A 17,568-nucleotide genomic window follows, 5' to 3' on the forward strand; every position below is an offset into this window, starting at 1 on the left:
AACAATGTGCGCATGCGCCGTCCGCTGCGCGTACGGTTAACGTAAACTGTGCTGCGTTCAAGAACACAGGTTTTTTTCATCCTAAAAATCAAAACGTAAATCAGAGGGAACCGTGAGAAAATATTTAAAAATCCGAGTTTAGAAGACAAACATATTCTAGCTGCTGCTTTGGGAAACCTTGTTTTGTCCCTGAACAAATAGACACGTTTTATTTGCTTGTTTAAAGGTGTTCTGTTAGTAGCGTGAGCTGCGTTCAAGAGCAGCCAAGGCGAGCACGTCCCGGCTACGTGTTAGTACGTCATCACGTCCGGTTGTTACCATGGAGACGCGGCGGACACAACTTGCGCCTTCTTAGAAAGCTGAACATTAAAGCTCCTTTCAAATAAAACGTTCTTTTCCGAAGAATTGCGTGAGTACAACTTTGATTTTTTTTGAATACATAGAAAGATGTTTATCATTTCTAATGATGCTGACCCTTTCTCACTGTAACTGTGACGTATAAAGTTAGCTTGAATTAACCGGTATTTTTGAGGCTGGTGGACAAAGTGTAAAAATATCTCATCGTCTATATTTCAAAATGTTTACATACAAAAGTCTAATATAGAAGTCTGATAAATGTAACAGAAGTATCCAAAGTAAAAGTACTACAAGTGTCATCAGTTAAATGTAACGTTACTGCAGTAAAATACATCCTTCTGACACGTAACAAAGTAACTTAAGTATTAAGTAGCATATAGTAAACACAAGTCAAGTAGAAGTATGATGCCGTAGGTTATTATCACTTCACCGTACTTTCATATTGCTCACACGTTGCTCCTGGTACTTTATTTAACGTTATACCTCATAAGTATGAACCACTTAATCTAAAGTGTAACTAACGTTAAATGTTCCTCTTCACCTGCTCAGATGTTTTCATGTATTAAGAGCTACTTGAGCTGCAGGCGGTTTGTTCGTGTGAACTCTCACAGAAGATGGAGGCGGTGGCGGAGTCAGAGGGGCAAGAGGAGGTCAGAAAGGTGGAGACGCCTACGGAGGAAGAGGAGGATGATGAAGAGCCGACCACGCTGGAAGGACCTCGCTGCGTTCCAGCTCGTGAAGAGCTTCTGTGAGCGCTCACCACTTACGAACAAACACAATCACACACACGAAGAGGCTACAAATACACAAATAAATAACTACAACTACCTCAGAGTACTTTTTATAATCGTAAAGTCTCCCGTTTTTTAACATTTAATCAGACAAAACGAGCTCTTTGAACATGAGAAGGCCGAGAGAATGTGACAACATTGTGACATTTATCAAACGCAACAATCAATCAGGGCTTTTATTTCAAGATATGATTAACTAATCATTGCATTTTAATTGCTTCATTATCTCCTGGTGGGATCAGGTCACATGAGAGAAAGATTAAGTTCAGTTAGGCGTGATTCATCCGAAGGAATATTCAGGCTTTCCAAAAGTTTGACACCTATTTGAAATGCACATTTCTGGTGTCGGGGGTCATGATAGTTGGTCCGATTACATCACGGTGTGTGACCCAGCTCATGTTCACGTCCGTCTTCCGTCTGGCAGTCTGACATTGGACAACGCGGACAAGCTGTGTCCAGAGTCGTACTGGCGCAACTCCCCCAACGAGGTCCGACTGATGGCCGTCGCCGACAGCTTCCAGCGGCAGTACGCTCACCTGTGTCCCGACCGCAGGCCGCTGCTGCTCTGCCCGACCAACGAGTGGGGCGTGAGGGTGAGAGCCAATCAGAGGGGAGAATGATCCTGGAACAATCTTTGTTCTCACGTCACCTTCACCGAATCCCTGTGTGTATTTCTCTGATACTCAGAAGTTTGTGTCCACGACTCTTCGGCCCGCGGCGACGGACCACCCGGAGCTTTTCACCTGGCAGGGTTGCGCCTCCTTTGTGGCCGACTTCCTGTCTCTGGAGCCGCTGGAGCCACCGGAGAACCTGGTGAGGAACTTTACATGCTGAGATGACAGGAGGGGAGAGGGAAGCCACTGACGTTCAGTCGTCATTGCAGCAGCTGGATGTTTCTTTAATCCACTTCTCTGCGGGAAGGATGGACTCAAAGGTGAAAAGTGTCCTGACCTTTGGTTTTTAGTTTGAACTCAAAAGCCTTTGACCCCTCGACTCTGCAGAAACACACTTCTACAAATCTTCTCTTCCACAATCTGTTTTCTGTTTCTGGACAAAAAGAACAATAACTGTGTTTGCACAGAGGAGCAACTTGAGATCTTTGTGCGTGTGCGTGTGCGTGTGCGTGTCTGTGCGTGTGCGTGTGCGTGTCTGTGCGTGTGCGTGTGCCGTGGCGCCGCAGCCCCGGTCCCTGTTCTCCTCCACCCTGGTGCTGCAGAGCCAGAGGGCCACGTGCCTGGAGGCCTCCACGCTGCTCTGCAGCCTGCTGCTCGGCGCCAACTACGACGCCTACTGCGTCAGCGGCTACGCCTCCAAGGACACGTGCCTGCTGGACCGCAGCCTGCTGCGCTGCCCCCTGCTGGGCGCCCCGCCGCAGGTACGCGCTCGCTCCCGCCCCCGCCGCGCACTAACGTGGAACTCGGCGCACATGTAACGCTTCCCGTCGCCGCGTGCAGGCCGGGACCTCGGAGCAGGAGCCCCCGGAGAACAAGTACCTGGTGAAACCTGCGACGGAGCTGAGGAGTCGCTTTGTGGCGCAGCAGGAGGAGGAGAAGAAGAAGCGGGAGGCGGAGGCCGCGTCACTGGAGGAGCAGCAGGAGGTACGGGGAGGGTTCTACTGTGAGACGCAGTTCACCTGGAGAACCAAGAGCAAAACACTCATCCAGGGTGTTTCTCAGTGAAAATCATCACGTGAACTCAGTCCAACCTAAAGCCAAACCCCTTTGACCTTTCACCTCTCTCTGTCCGGGACGGACAACAGGGCGAGCGGCGAGCGGACGACCCCCTGCGGGGGCTGCGAGTGCACTGCTGGGTGCTGGTGCTGTCCGGCAGTCGGGACGTCCAGCAGAACTTCTTCATCGACCCGTTGACGGGCGACAGCCACGCCCCCGACGACCAGCGCTTCCTGGGCGTGGAGAGCGCCTGGAACCACCTCAACTACTACGTCAACATGCAGGACTGCAGCAGCGGCTGCGCAGTGGGTCCCCGGCCACACATGCGTGCGCACGTGTACACGTGTACACGTGCGCACACATGTGTCTTTGTGTGTGAGTAGGACATGGCGTTCGACCTGGAGGACCCGAGCAGGTGGGAGCCCCTCCTCTACGGGGCGCTCAGCAGGAGGACGCTGGCGCTCTGCGTCTGCAGGAAGAAGGAGCGAGAGATGATGAGCAGACTCCTCAAGAAGGAGGAGCAGGAGGAGGTGTGTATGTGCGTGTTATACTTATGTGTGTCTGAGTCTTTCACTGACAACATTCATTCATGGGTCATTTTACAGATTTCTCCTCTATAACTTCTATTCAGACTGATGGAAATAAATTGTTCATTTTAGGAATCCTCCTAAATTCACTGATTTATTTGCATATTTAGATATTTATGTCCTCCATATTATTCCCACTTTTAGGGGGTTTATTGATTTACGTGATGGGGAAACATCTCATTATGTGTCACAGAGCTGTGGCGAGAAAACCAGAAGCCAGCTGATGTTGTTTGTCTTTGCAGGAGGACGGGGAGGAGCCTGGTGTTTTGGAGATGCCACGTTCTTGGGTCAGTTACATCGACATCTCAAAAGAAGGTACACGGTCAAGCACTACTTACTCGGCGTAGTGATCCATGATCATTCCCCTCCGAGTGAGTAACTAGATCCCCTGTTCCCCCGCAGACCTGGAGACCCGCTGGCCGGGCCGACAGAAGACCACCCGCTACAGGAAGGCCACGCTGGAGCACTTTGCTCCGCACCTGAACCCAGACGGGCTGGTCCGGAGACTCACCACCTACGAGGACCTGGCCTGTGAGCGGAGCCTCGTCACGGCCCGGGGAAGCGTGTGGGCTTTGTAGTCTATAATAATCTGTGGAGACAAACGTCCCGTCTCTGATGTCCACTGGGGGACACGGCTCCGCTCCTGTCGACGTCCACGTCCAACTTTACCTAAAACTCTGTTAACTAATTGAATTTACTTGACTTTAAACGCATGCGTGTGTGTGTGTGTGTGTGTGTGTGTGACAGGCACTGAGGAGGTCGCGGTGAGGTCGTGGTATCAGCACAGAGACGACCACCTGCAGGAGACTGAGGTCAACGAGGTCGATAACTCGACCACACAGTGCTTCACACCTGGAAGAACCTTTGGCGTTTTATGTAAATAATTATAATTAAACCAACAATGACATTTTACGGAAACAAAAGGCGTCTGTTACTGTCACAGTTCTCTGGAACCGTCATCTGAATCTGAAGTCAGAAATGTTCCAGGAAAGAACGTTGCTATGAAGTGTTTCTTTCGCGTGACTCGTGGTCTCTGGTCCCGCAGGAAGCCTCTGACCCGGCTCCTACTCTCAGTCCACAGGTTCTGGTCCAGCAGGAAGCCTCTGACCCGGCTCCTCTCCGTCAGTCCACAGGTTCTGGTCCCGCAGGAAGCCTCTGACCCGGCTCCTCTCCCTCAGTCCACAGGTTCTGGTCCCGCAGCGAGAAGCACGACATGCGGTTCAGCGGCGCCGCTCGCGTGGACGGTCTGGTGAGGAGGACGTTGTCCCCGGAGGAGATGACGGAGACCTTCGAGGGCCGGAAGGACTTCCTCTTCCACCGGCACGCCGTCTTCCTGCAGGACGGACGCGCGTCCACCTCAGAGTCCGACTCCGACTCCGACTCCGACTCCGACGAGGAGGAGCAGCTGCTGCAGGTACAAACATGTCAACGAGAAGCAAAACACACGTGCACACTAGATACGTGTTGGTCACCTGCTTTACATGTACATACATGAGGATACATACAGCATGCGTTCATATTCAGACAAACAGATTTCAATACACCTGCATATACACAAAGTATACATATATATATATATATATAGTGGGTTTAAATATAAACACCAGGTTTCATATCACCTAATATATGTAAACTTAATGTATATTTGTATATATTTTATTCAACTAAACAGAGGAAGTAGAGTTTGAAGGGACTATTTTCAGGGCGGATGAATCCACTCTACAGTGTATTTACACGCGTGAGTGTGATGATGAAGACGATGAAGATGAGTGAGGCTCATTGACGTGTTTCAATGGGCTGCGATGAACACGACACCTGTGACGTTTGTTCGATAGAAAGAAGAAACAGGCGGTTTTCCATTTTCTAGTCAATTGTTGCGTGTGTGTGTGTCCGTGTGTGTCTGTGCGTGTCCGTGTGCGTGTCCGTGTGCGTGTCCGTGTGCACGCAGGAAGTGCTGGAGCGTTTCCACCGGGACCGATCCAAACCGGCCCACGCCGACGTAGCCCAGCGGGTGTTCCTGCTGGCTGAGGGGCGGATTGAGGTGACCTATCACCTGGAGGACCACAGGTGCGTCGCCTCGAGGAGGAGCTTCGTCAAACCGCTGCAGTCAAAGAGATCGAAGGCCGAGGACTTCAGACGGGACATGGTGTCCAGCTTCCAGGTCGAGAGGGCAGAGGTCACAGCCTCCTCCGAGGGAACGAGATCATTCAGAGCATAACAACACACGTGTGTGTCTGTCTGTGGGGGGGGGCAGGTAGACGCGTCTGAGGAGCCTCTGAAGAACCTGATCCTGAGTCAGATGCTGGAGGACCTGATCAAGGATGAGAAGGAGGCGTCTCTCCAAATCAAAATGTCCAGGAAAGAGGTGAGTGACAAATGTGTTCATGGGTTCTGCAAATGTTCTTGTAGAGGGACGAGTCGTCCTTCACTCAGACGCTCTGCCTCTTTTTAAAGAAGGTATGACGCTCATTTCGTCCTCTTATTCATAAATAAAGTGTATTTATTAACTAATAACTTCACTGTAACTGCGTTTCTATCATTACGTAGAAGACGTTTTAGTCTCTCTTTGCTCATTTCAATACACTCTGTGTACACAAAGGTGCATTCAGCCTTTTTGTGAATTCCCCCTCGACGCCCTTAATAAAAGCATGCCCCCCCCCCTTCATTCCCCGACTCGGTGACATCATCCTCGTGTTGTGTGTGTGTGAGCAGGTGGAGGACATCCTGTCCCGCAGGGAGACGGAGGAGCAAAGCGTCGGCCTCCACTTCTCCCCGTGGACGACGAGCGGAGCGGCCCAAGCCCGAAGCAGGAGACAGGAAATGGTGACGCACACACACGCACACGCATGCACACACGCACGCACGCACAGTCCGCATGTTCTCCCTGTGCGTTCTCCCCCAGTCCAGAAATCTGCTGTGGGGGTCGATGGGGGACTCTGGGACCCTCTAGTGATGAGTTGGTATAGAAGATGGCTGAGGGACCCACACACTGAATAAATCCCATTCACGGAAAAACATTTAGAAAAGTAACACTTTGCGCCGCTGTAGGAGCGCCAGGCCGAGGAGGAGCAGACGTGGCTGCAGGAGAGGAAGACGGACGTCCTGGCACCGCTCCTGATCCCACTCGGTGACCCCGAGGCTCTGAGCGCCGAAGACGCCCGGCGGCTTTACCTGCAGTGTTTGGCGGAGAGCAAATGGAGGCTGCTGGAGAAGGCCGAGCTTATCCAGCAGCGCTTTGAGCAGGTAGGTCAAAAACGGTTTTGAAAAAAAGTAAAGAAATATGATGTCAAAAAACGTTTTGGGGGGAAAAAAAAAGAATGAAAAATTAGGCAAAAAAATATTTTGAAGGAAAATTCAACATATCAAAACAAACAAACATATCTGGTCAAATTTGAGGTAAAACTCAAAAAAGTCAAAAAGGTGCAAAAATGTCATGGAAGGAAAGTCAAATGACATTAATCAATAAAATATATTTTTTTAAGAATTTCAAACATGTAAGGTCAAAAAATGTTTAAAAGAAATAGTTAAAATACGTTATGTTATTCAAATGAAACGCTCCATCAGATCATTTAGAGCAACACAATAGGATCATGACTATTCAGATGACATGTGCAGCTTCTTCACCAGAGGTCCAAATGGACAGCTTTGATTCTGTACATGGTGCATCCATGGGGACGTGGGCACCTTGACATGTGCTGTTCTTGTATCTGTGTGTAAATCATTCAGGAGACACAAGAGCTGCAGAGGAAACAGCAGTGGTACCAGAAGAACCAGCTCCACATGGCGCTGCTAGAAAGGGAAGAGTACCAGAAATACTGCGCTGAGAAAACACTACGAATAAGTGTAGCCAAGAAACGCCTCAGCATGTACGTACACACGCACACGCACACACACACACAGGTCATCTGCATATTCCAGCCCACATGGTAAGATTGGCCTGATAAGGTGAATGCGTTTATATATTTCAGGCACGTGAAAGCAGCTCCTCTGGAGTGTCAGAAACTGGATGAGAGGCTGAGAAATGACCCTCGACTGGCCCCCCACCTGCTCACATGAGTCACACACCTGCCTTCTTGTGTATGACTTCTCCCGCTTGCATGAAGAATGTGCTCTATAAACATGTGTTTCTGTTGCATGGGTTGTGTGTCTTCATTATAAAGTCTGTGTGAGATGAAAATGACTCCTCTCAAGCTGCGCGGCGCTGATAACACAACACGCTCACCGATAACCGACAAGACTTACACGTGCAAAAAGAGACAAAAAACACCACACACACTCAAAAGGACCACAGAATGAAAACAAAGAGACACAACGTGACTACATCAAACTCATAATGTGAAGTGAAGAGGGAAGAAGAGGGATGGAAAGGAACTACAAAAAGGCACAAAATTACAACATTAAGTGGCAAAACAAGCAGAAAGAGACACAATTTCACTGCAAAAACGAGCAAAAGATAACGAGGGCTGCATGTCTGTGCTCATTGTCGCATCATCTCTCCATGTGCACGATGTGGAAAGGACCAAAAACTAGATAGCTAGTTCTCCAAAATATGAAACAATATCTTAAAAGTCACATAAGAGAAGGAAACATACAAAGATACTGGTTTTAAGATAGTAGGACGTTATTTTGACGGTTCTCGTTATTTTGAGTAGCTATCACTATTTTTAAATATGAACAAATTATTTACTCATACATTTTGTCAAATTATTTTGCCATTATTCTTTATCACACTGACCATTATTTTGAGACCCAGTTACCGCCCCGCCCCCCCCAAAAAAACACAGCTGAGACGGTAACCGTCCGCGCATGCGCTCTGCGGACATCACAGTATGAAGAAGAGTGAAGTGTGCAAGTAGCGCAAGAGGTAAACAAGCTTTTGTGATCCCCGTTAACTCCTTTTACGGGCCGTAATGACGTTAATAGAACGGCGATAAGTTGTTACAGCTGAGGACTTCCTCGGGAGCTCACTGGGTTCGTGTCACGGACACTTTTCAGCTGGAACGCAATTAGCATTCACCATTAGCTGACGGCTAACTGTGTAGCATTCAGCATTAGCCTACGGCTAACTGTGTTAGCTCCACTCCACAGTCAATGGAGGAGAGACAGCTACCCTGTTTAACATTTGCCCGCGCACGTCCCGACGCAGGTGTAGTTCACGCACGGGTCATTTTGGAGCGTTTAGCGTGTCGCCCCGTGTCATTTTGTCGCTGCTCGGTGGAGCTAACACAAATTAGCATTAGCGATTTAGCCACTGTCAAATATCTGGAGGGGGGTGGAGCTTGTTTGACTGCCAGCAGAAACACCCAATGAGAATGCTGAGGAGGCGTCCTCCGCTGGCCTTTAACCAATCGGCTTCGCTCTAAGACGAAGCTAGCGGATCAGAAAAAACAAACTAAACGTAATATTTTTGGTTTAAGTAAATAAAGTAGTTAAAATTACGTTTTGTTGCCGGTGTCAGCTCTGACTCATCCACTCCGCATTCGTGGTAACTTAAGACACTAAAAGTTTGCTTGAAACCATCAAAAACCACCAAACCGTCAAGTCGTCATATGTCATGACGCGCCGTGTCACGTCACCGCCTTGCGACACGTGCAGTTTACTTCTGAACTCACCAAAACAGCTGTTCCGTCTTCTCAAGCTGATCTTATAACATATAAACATCTTTAACTGATCAGGTTAAGTTGCTTTTGTACAATGGTGAGACTTTAAACCTCAGCTACCGTCCAGCGCTTTTGGGCTCATTACAGCTCCTATACTTGATAAAAAGTATTAATACATACTAATGCATCGTGAAAGTACTCATCAAAGCTACAAATCATCTAAATGTACTGAAGTATTGATTTAGTTTGTTTCTGCTGTTTGTTGCATGCCACCTCCTTTATAACCTGCTTAGTAACCCATGCATCACGTTATATGAGGTCATCATTGCAGCGCCGCTGACCTGTGAGAACCTCCTCTTCCCCCTTCAGTTCATCACCAACACGCATGTTAAAACGCCTCCAGAGTGCACACGAAGTTAAACGATTGAAGTGATATTTTTCTCCCTTTTTGATGAAGATGAAGACTCCCCCGGACAGGTCAGGAATCACCTTTGAGGTTGGAGCTCAGCTAGAAGCCCGAGACCGCCACAAGAACTGGTGTGGACCACACACACACACACACAGCCGCTAACGACTGGTGATGCAAAGTCTATATCTATATATATATATATATATATATATATTTATATTTTATATGTGTTTTTAATATCTTCTTTTGTTAGGTACGCGGCCACCATCGAGAAGATCGACTACGACAAAGAGCGGATTCAGGTCCACTACCGCCAGTGGAGCCGTCGGCACAACGAATGGTTCCACTGGACCTCGCCCTACCTGAGGCCGCTGGAACGAGTCAGTCTGAGGAGGCGGGGCCTGAACCCGGCGAGCTCACTGCCGGTACGAGCGCTGCTGCCGGGTCAGATCCAAATAGTCTGGACCGGAATCTACCTGCTGTGTGTGTGTGTGTGTGTGTGTGTGTGTGTGTGTGTGTGTGTGTGTGTGTGTGTGTGTGTGTGTGTGTGTGTGTCATTCAAATCATCTAGCTGATGCTTTTATCCAAAGCGACTTACAATAAGTGCCTTTCAACCATTAGAATACAGACACAAAAGAAAAAGAAACCCGAAAGAACAATTTCATCAAATAAGCCGATGTACAACTTGCTATAGATAAGAATGTAAGTGCTGCAGTTAGTTGGTGTGTTAGTGGAGGTAGAGTCTGAAGAGGTGTGTCTTTAGTCTGAAGATGTGAAGGCTCTCTGTGGTCCTGATGTCTTCAGAGACCTCCTTCCACCATTTAGGAGCAGGACAGCAAAGAGTGGAGATCTAGTGGAGTGTTTTGCTCTCAGTGAGGAGGAACAAGCAGTTTATCACATGCAGAGCGGAGAGTGCGGGTCGGGATGTCGGGTTGGACCAGGTCCTGGATGTAAACTGGACCCCATCCATTCACAGCATGGTACCTGAGCACCATGTTTAGAACTGGATGAGCCACCGGTACCAGTGAAGAGAGCGGAGGAGTGGAGGAGTGAGGGAGAACTTAGGAAGGTTAAAGACCAGTGGAGCTGCTGCATTCTGGATGAGCTGCAGAGGTGGAATGGTGGTAGCAGGAGACCTGCAGGAGAGAGTTACAGGAGTCCAGGAGGGAGACGACCAGAGCCTGAATCAGTACCTTCTGAGTGAGAAGAGGACGTGTTCTCCTCATGTTGTAGAGCGAGTATCTACAGGATGGTGTTGTCAGTGATGTTGGAGTCAGGGAGTTGCCACAGTTAACCGTCAGGTCCTCACCTGTCTTTGTCTCCCTCTCAGATGTTCGTCTCAGGGTCAAAGGTTATGGCCTGTTGGACCGACTGTCGTTTCTACCCGGCCAAAATCCTCCGAGTCAACAAGGACGGTGAGCTTCTCTTCGGCACCTGAATGGGTCAAAGTTCATCTCATTCTGTCAATCTGTTTTCAGTCATTTAATCAGGAAAAAGAATCAACAAGTATTACAGAAAAAAGTCTATTTTGTGGAAAATATTTAAAGATGTAAGGACGACTCCTCTGGTTTTTGGGAAAAATAACAAGTGAGTGAATAATCGAAACGTGTGTGTGTGTGTGTCTGTCAGACTCCTACACAGTGCGTTTCTATGACGGGGTGGTTCTGACTGTGAAGCCCACCAAGGTGAAGCCTTTCCAGGAAGTAAGAAACGTTCCCATTGGTCCTCGTCTGATTGACCAACAATCACATCTCCTGTGATCTCAAAGATTTGTTTGTTTTTGTTTTTTGTTGACACAGAAGTCCAGATCTGAGAAGAGCGCGGTGGGAAGCGAGGGATGGGAGGAAGGAGAGAGCGAAGAAGAGGAGGAGGCTGGTGGACAGAGAGTGGAGGAGGAGGAGGAGGAGGAGAGGAATGAGGAGGCCTCGGGGGAAAGGGAAGGAGCTGGAGAAGGGGAGGAGGAGAGGAAGAGGAAGGCTGAACCTTCATCCTCCCATCCACCAGCAAAGAAAAAAACAGACAGTGAGTCACGTGACCGGAGGACAAACATACATGTACATCTCAGTAATACCACTCATTTATGAGTGATGAAGTGATGCATTGTGGGTGAGCCAAGTCCCCTTAATGTGACGGCGAATTACAGCCATTGTAGGTAAAAAAAAACAACTTAATTTTCTGAGAATCATTGTCATCTGTATCATGATCGGCTCTTATGGATCATTGACAAACAATAAATGGTGACGGAGGATGAAACCATATGATTCTGATCTGTAAAACTTATATTTGCGTATATTTCTTCTTCTTTCGTGCTGATCCGATCCGTAAGTTCTATGATCCGTCCGCTGATTCTAATCCATTGATCTTCTCTCAGGTCGAATTGGTGCAGCTCAGAATCAGCCAATCACAGCTGACTGCACCCAACCAGAACCTGCTAGCCCCGCCCACGTGGACAGAGGTAACCTTCAGCTGCATCACAACTATAGTGGTACAAATATACGTTTTTGTATTTAAATTATTAATTATTATTTTAGCTACTATTTGTTCTATTGAAACTATTCAATCATATGAAATCTCTCTGTGCGTCAGACGTCCTGTTGGAGCGTCAGGCTCACCTGCCCACCACTCACAAATTCAGCAGAGAGCCTCGTAAGTGAACTATATCATTGAATTAATTCATATAATACTGTGAAATCATGCATTGAGTATTATATGTAAATGTGCGAATATCAAAGGTAATTTGTTCATTGTTTCTCTAAAATGTCACTCTCAAATGTTATATATATATCTTAGTCTACAGGGTGATTAAGAACCAGCCACCTCCCATCCTCTCCATCGAGCTGGACCACAACCCCTTCAAGTGCCCCGCTGATGGCTGCTCCAAGTCCTTCCGGAAGGCCAGCCTGCTGCATTACCACATCAAGTACTACCACTCGGACCAGCCGCCGGACGAGCAGCCGGAGACGCCCAGGTGGGTGTTCGCCGGTTCGATTTTTATCCAGTGGCATTGGAGACACGGTGGTCTTTACTTCTTGACCTCCTGTGCCGTTGCAGGAGGAAGAGGTCGTCCTCCAAGGGGAGCGACTTCCTGTCCGACGGCAAGGGCGAGGAACAGGAGGCCTGTCGCCACGACGACAGACAACGGGGCATTGCGGAGGCGGGTAGGTTGGACCCTTTTAACCGACGTCTGTTTATAATAAATCAGAGAAGCTACGACTGAACGTCAGGAAGTGGACGCAGAGCGGCGAGGAGAAGCTGCGAGTAGAGGATGTGGAAAGAATGAAATATTTATAAAACACAGAAACATGAGCAGTGATTTAAATGTGTTTAAATCTGTCAATACGTTCGCTTGTGTTTTCGTTTCCTCTGTCTGTTTGCAGAAGTGAAGAAAGAAGGCGAGAGAAGCGGAGACCAGGACAGAAAGGAGAGGAAGAACTTCCTGAGGGTCAAACTGAAGAAGAAAAAGAAGAAGAAGAAGAAGAAGAAAAGTCAGGCAGGTGAGCGACGGTTGATTGGTCCCCTGACTGCTCCTCACCCTCCAATCAGTTTAGGATAGAATAAAGAAGGAGCTGAGTCATCGACCAGTAAAGTGACTGTGATGAAATCACAATAAATGATGCTGGTTTGATGTCTTTTTGCATCTCCACACATCACTCTGTCCGTCCTTCCTTTGCTTCCTGTCTGTGACTCCTCTCAGGCCTCGGCAGCAGTGACGAGGAGAACTCCGACCGACCCGCCATCACGCTGACGCTGTCGGCTGGACCCGAGCACGAGCTCCCGCGAGGTGAGCGCGCTCTGTCGGATTGAAAAGGTTTCATTGACCGCAGAGAAACGAGCTGCAGGTAAACACGCCGACTCCCCCCCTTCTCCCCCCCCCCCCCCTTCCAGCCGACGACGGCAGCGACTGGTCGACGCTCACGGCGGAGAGCGGCGAGGACACGCCCACCTGGCACGATGCCATGGAGACGGAGGAGTGCGAGTTGGTGAGGTGTGTGTGCGAGGTGGACGAGGAGAATGACTTCATGATCCAGGTGAGACTCGCACGCACACACACACACACACACACATACACACACACACACCCTGAACTTTGACCCTGACAGCTCGGTTCTGTCTGCAGTGCGAGTCGTGTCTGTGCTGGCAGCACGGGACCTGCATGGGTCTGTATGAACACAACGTGCCACACAACTACACCTGCTACTACTGCAGACACACGGCAGGTAGGACCTCCCCAAATATACCGCTTCAGCTCATCAGATCTGGTCTGAGCTGCTCAGTGAAACCAGGTCATCAGGGGAGGGTGATTATAATTCATATTTAGAATATAAGTGAGCGTGTTTGTGGGTGTTTTCCAGGCTGGAGGCGGGCCCAGCGCTTCTTGTCAGAACCTGATTTGCTGATATCGGGTCACATGTTCGGCCTCTCGTGCGTGAAGGAGAACTACTCGGAGACCAACGCCGCCACCATCTCGCACACCAACAGCCTGCTGGCGCACACGCACGCCCTCAATCAGGTCCTCAGCGGGCTGCAGCTCAAGATCAGCCTGCTGGAGTGAGTACGCTGACGCGGCGTGAGGCGGCTCGACGGCTCGATTCCCCGCCATAAAAATAAGATTTATCTTCTGTCCGTTTGCAGCACGCCGTCCCACCCGGACCTGCAGTTGTGGCGGTTGCCGTGGCGGCGGGAGGAGGGGTTGAGAGCGGCGGGCGGTCCGAGAGGTGAGCCGCCCGTCTGCTACGTCAGCAGCGAGCACTGCTACCAGAAGCCCGGTGCATCGTGGGAAAAGGCGCAGGCTGCAGTGAAGCAGCAGGAGGAGGAGATTGACCTGAGGGTAAAAAAACAAACAAAGCTCTACACTTTATTTAAAATGAGAACTGCAGACATCCAGTTATCCCCTCAGTCAGGAACGAGGAAGTATAAAGAGTGATTGTAACGTCAAAGGGGACCTCAGGTGACATAAGCGAGGTTCTCCAGGTGACCTTTTCATCACTGATTGCTTGTTGCTATGAGACCACCGAAGAACCAGTTTGAGCTTCATTCTGGTAAATGTGGGAACTATTTTTACCAGAGTGTGAGTTCTCTCAGACGAAAATCACTTTTGTCGGGATTGTTTTTACGTGACAAAGCAGAAATTGCTGACTTTTTTTTTTCCAGGGAATAAAGCCCGAAGCCGTCGACCAGAATCCGAATGACGTCCCCACGGATGCCAACGTCGCGGCACACACGGACCGACGCCAACACGCACGTGCCCAGACGTGCCCGGCGCCGGAGGCCGAGTGTCAGCTGAACCTGCTGGAGCACGTGGAGTCCCTTCACCACCAGATCAGCGGCAGGATGGATGTGATAGAGCGGGAGCTGGACGGTAACGCCCACACTTTATACATTCATTGAACATCTTAAGGGGGGGGGGGGGGGGTCGCCTCCATGGACCCCTCCTTCCCCCTCATTTAATAATAATAAATAATGATAATGAATTTGATCAGATACTGGATGATATTCTCTCTCTCTGCTCCCCTCTTCAGTCTTAGAGTCCTGGTTGGACCACTCGGGCGAGCTTGAGCCTCCGGACCCTTTGTCCCGCCTTCCACAGCTCAAACAGCGAATCCGGCGGCTACTGCGTGACTTGTGCACCGTGAGACACCTGTCGGTCTGGCGATGACGCTCTCTGCTCCAGAAAAAAAAAAACCCCATTGACCTTTGATTCTGCAAGTGTCTGCCAGCCAGACGGAGCAGAGCGACAAACGGACCGTTAGAGAGTGAGTCGTAGAGCGAGTTGACACTCCGGGTCTGGAGAGAGGAAACGTGGTGAGGACGGGTGTTGATACCACAGGAAGCCACCCTCCCCGAAGGGGAAAAAGACTTATGTTTTTATGTAAGGTGATTTTGTTGATTTTTTTTATTGGCCTGGTCGAAGTTAACGTGCATCACTCTGACTGTTCATGTGCAGCAATAGCGTCAGACTGACTGTTAGCACGCAGCGTTAGCATCAGACTGACTGTTAGCACGCAGCGTTAGCATCAGACTGACTGTTCATGTGCACCGTTCGCATCAGACTGACTGTTCATGTGCAGCGTTAGCATCAGACTGACTGTTAGCGCCCAGCGTTAGCATCAGACTGACTGTTAGCGTGCAGCGTTAGCATCAGACTGACTGTTCATGTGCAGCGTTAGCATCAGACTGACTGTTCATGTGCAGCGTTAGCATCAGACTGACTGTTAGGGCGCAGCGTTAGCATCAGACTGACTGTTAGGGCGCAGCGTTAGCATCAGACTGACTGTTCATGTGCAGCGTTAGCATCAGACTGACTGTTCATGTGCAGGGTTAGCATCAGACTGACTGTTCATGTGCAGCGTTAGCATCAGACTGACTGTTCATGTGCAGCGTTCGCATCAGACTGACTGTTCATGTGCAGCGTTCGCATCAGACTGACTGTTCATGTGCAGCGTTAGCATCAGACTGACTGTTCATGTGCAGCGTTAGCATCAGACTGACTGTTCATGTGCAGCGTTCGCATCAGACTGACTGTTCATGTGCAGCGTTAGCATCAGACTGACTGTTCATGTGCAGCGTTAGCATCAGACTGACTGTTCATGTGCAGCGTTAGCATCAGACTGACTGTTCATGTGCAGCGTTCGCATCAGACTGACTGTTCATGTGCAGCGTTAGCATCAGACTGACTGTTCATGTGCAGCGTTAGCATCAGACTGACTGTTCATGTGCAGCGTTAGCATCAGACTGTTAGCTTCTGCAAGTTTCTCAATTCAGCCATTTAGTTTTTAGATTTGAACCGAGTAGAAAAGAGAGTTCATTTTAAAGGTCCGGTTAATGAAGCAGAATTTATTTGTGCACCTTTTGTGAAAGCTGAATGACCACTAGCATCAGATCAATGTCTGTTTGGAGATTTTGGTTCATTTCACTCAGCGCTGTTTGGTTTGCTTGTAAACAACACAATATTTGTACCCATAGCGTGTCATAAACATCACTAACGTAGCTTAAAGATAATCAACGCTGGGACACAAACATGGACTGTTTGTTTGGACTGTTCCAGCGTTTTGTCGCTGTCTGATTTCATTTATTTTCTCTTTTAGATGTTTGTTCATCAGGTTGTTTTTAGTTAATTTCCTCTTCTACTTCCTTTTCTAGATTTGTGTTTATTTTTTATTCTTAAACGTCTCCTCACATTACAGAGGACAAACGATGAGCACGGAAGTTAACTTTTGACCTTTATGTGTAACAAACAATCTCCACAGGAGCATTTAGTGTCCCAGAACTTTCAGCTTTCCACGGCAGTTTAATCTCCACATGCGCATACAAATACATTACAGACAAATAAAACATATGTAAATATGTCAAAGTATATGTTTCATACAGTTGTAAAGGAAGCGAACTGTACAAAGCTGTAGATTTATTTTCATAGGTGGGTGGGGAAGCGGGTTGGTTACCTTTTAGGATCCCGAGAGTGTTTTGGTAGAAGAACAACGCAGAGCGTCAGTTTCCTCCATACGGTGCGTTCAGGCGCCTCCTCTACAGCCGGCCGGGTCGTTTTAACCCAGACGTAAACACAGGGTTCTGTTTTGCTGAGTTTTGGAGGAGGAGCCTGAAGGCAACACAAGTTCATGTGAAGTCAAAGGTCAATCCTTTATTTTCTGAAGAAAAACTCACACTTTGATTTAAATGTGTTCCCGTCTGTGTGGATGTTCTCTGCCCCCCCTCAAAATGCTCTGCCAACCAAATTGTAGAATCTTTATGAATATTAAAAGAAAGAACCATTATTCTGTGTTTTATTTGGTTTCTGTTGTGAGGTTTCTCTCCATCGGTTCTGATGGATTCGGGTGCTTAAATCTTTTTTTCTAAAAGTATTAGAATCGGTCTTAAAACTACTTTTGTGTTTATTTATTAATTCATTTTAAAAGCATCAATAACCAGTCTGAAAGAAACAAATTACAAAAGGACATTTAAAGACTATTGAAACCCTCGTTAGAGTTAAGAGAATAGAACGGTAAAAGCTGGACGAGAATAGGACTTAAAACTTGAATTCATTGTTTTCACGTGGTGAGTTTGTCTGATGGAGACTCAAGCTTTATGTTTCTGTTTTATATGTTTAAAATATGAGTTATTCCATGATCTTAAATCAGAAAATGAATCTGAATCATCTGC

General features: G+C 48.3%; 2 protein-coding genes across 11 annotated transcripts; both read left to right on the forward strand.

Annotated features, from left to right (window-relative positions):
* ccdc135 (coiled-coil domain containing 135) lies at positions 1–7,538 on the forward strand. 2 transcript variants are annotated; one of them, XM_078081297.1, is made up of 18 exons: positions 1–409; positions 969–1,105; positions 1,573–1,741; positions 1,836–1,961; positions 2,329–2,523; positions 2,603–2,746; positions 2,908–3,123; positions 3,202–3,348; positions 3,648–3,720; positions 3,808–3,936; positions 4,153–4,281; positions 4,584–4,819; positions 5,354–5,566; positions 5,660–5,770; positions 6,118–6,228; positions 6,454–6,648; positions 7,132–7,271; positions 7,374–7,538. In XM_078081297.1, the coding sequence occupies exons 2-18, from the start codon at positions 972–974 to the stop codon at positions 7,459–7,461; spliced, it is 2,556 nt and encodes an 851-aa protein (XP_077937423.1). In that variant the 5' UTR covers positions 1–409; positions 969–971; the 3' UTR covers positions 7,462–7,538. The 2 variants fall into 2 exon arrangements, with proteins under 2 accessions (XP_077937423.1, XP_077937427.1); XM_078081301.1 differs by having other exon boundaries at positions 300–409; positions 907–1,105.
* A 626-nt stretch (positions 7,539–8,164) lies between these two features.
* LOC120828961 (PHD finger protein 20) lies at positions 8,165–17,183 on the forward strand. Of its 9 annotated transcripts, none has more exons than XM_078081306.1 (19): positions 8,216–8,269; positions 9,299–9,348; positions 9,463–9,542; positions 9,668–9,839; positions 10,745–10,829; positions 11,044–11,117; positions 11,214–11,436; positions 11,786–11,899; positions 12,001–12,060; positions 12,205–12,382; positions 12,466–12,572; positions 12,792–12,908; positions 13,109–13,195; positions 13,300–13,442; positions 13,532–13,631; positions 13,767–13,962; positions 14,047–14,242; positions 14,566–14,773; positions 14,934–17,183. In XM_078081306.1, exons 3-19 carry the CDS (start codon positions 9,463–9,465, stop codon positions 15,068–15,070), a joined length of 2,277 nt encoding a protein of 758 aa, XP_077937432.1. In that variant the 5' UTR covers positions 8,216–8,269; positions 9,299–9,348; the 3' UTR covers positions 15,071–17,183. The 9 variants fall into 9 exon arrangements, with proteins under 9 accessions (XP_077937430.1, XP_077937447.1, XP_077937464.1 ...); XM_078081330.1 differs by having other exon boundaries at positions 8,218–8,269; positions 11,786–11,869; XM_078081341.1 differs by having other exon boundaries at positions 8,220–8,269; positions 9,463–9,582.
* The last annotated feature ends 385 nt before the right edge of the window (positions 17,184–17,568 follow it).

Source organism: Gasterosteus aculeatus, chromosome 2 (assembly GCF_964276395.1).
Source record: "Gasterosteus aculeatus chromosome 2, fGasAcu3.hap1.1, whole genome shotgun sequence".
Lineage (NCBI taxonomy): Eukaryota > Metazoa > Chordata > Actinopteri > Perciformes > Gasterosteidae > Gasterosteus > Gasterosteus aculeatus.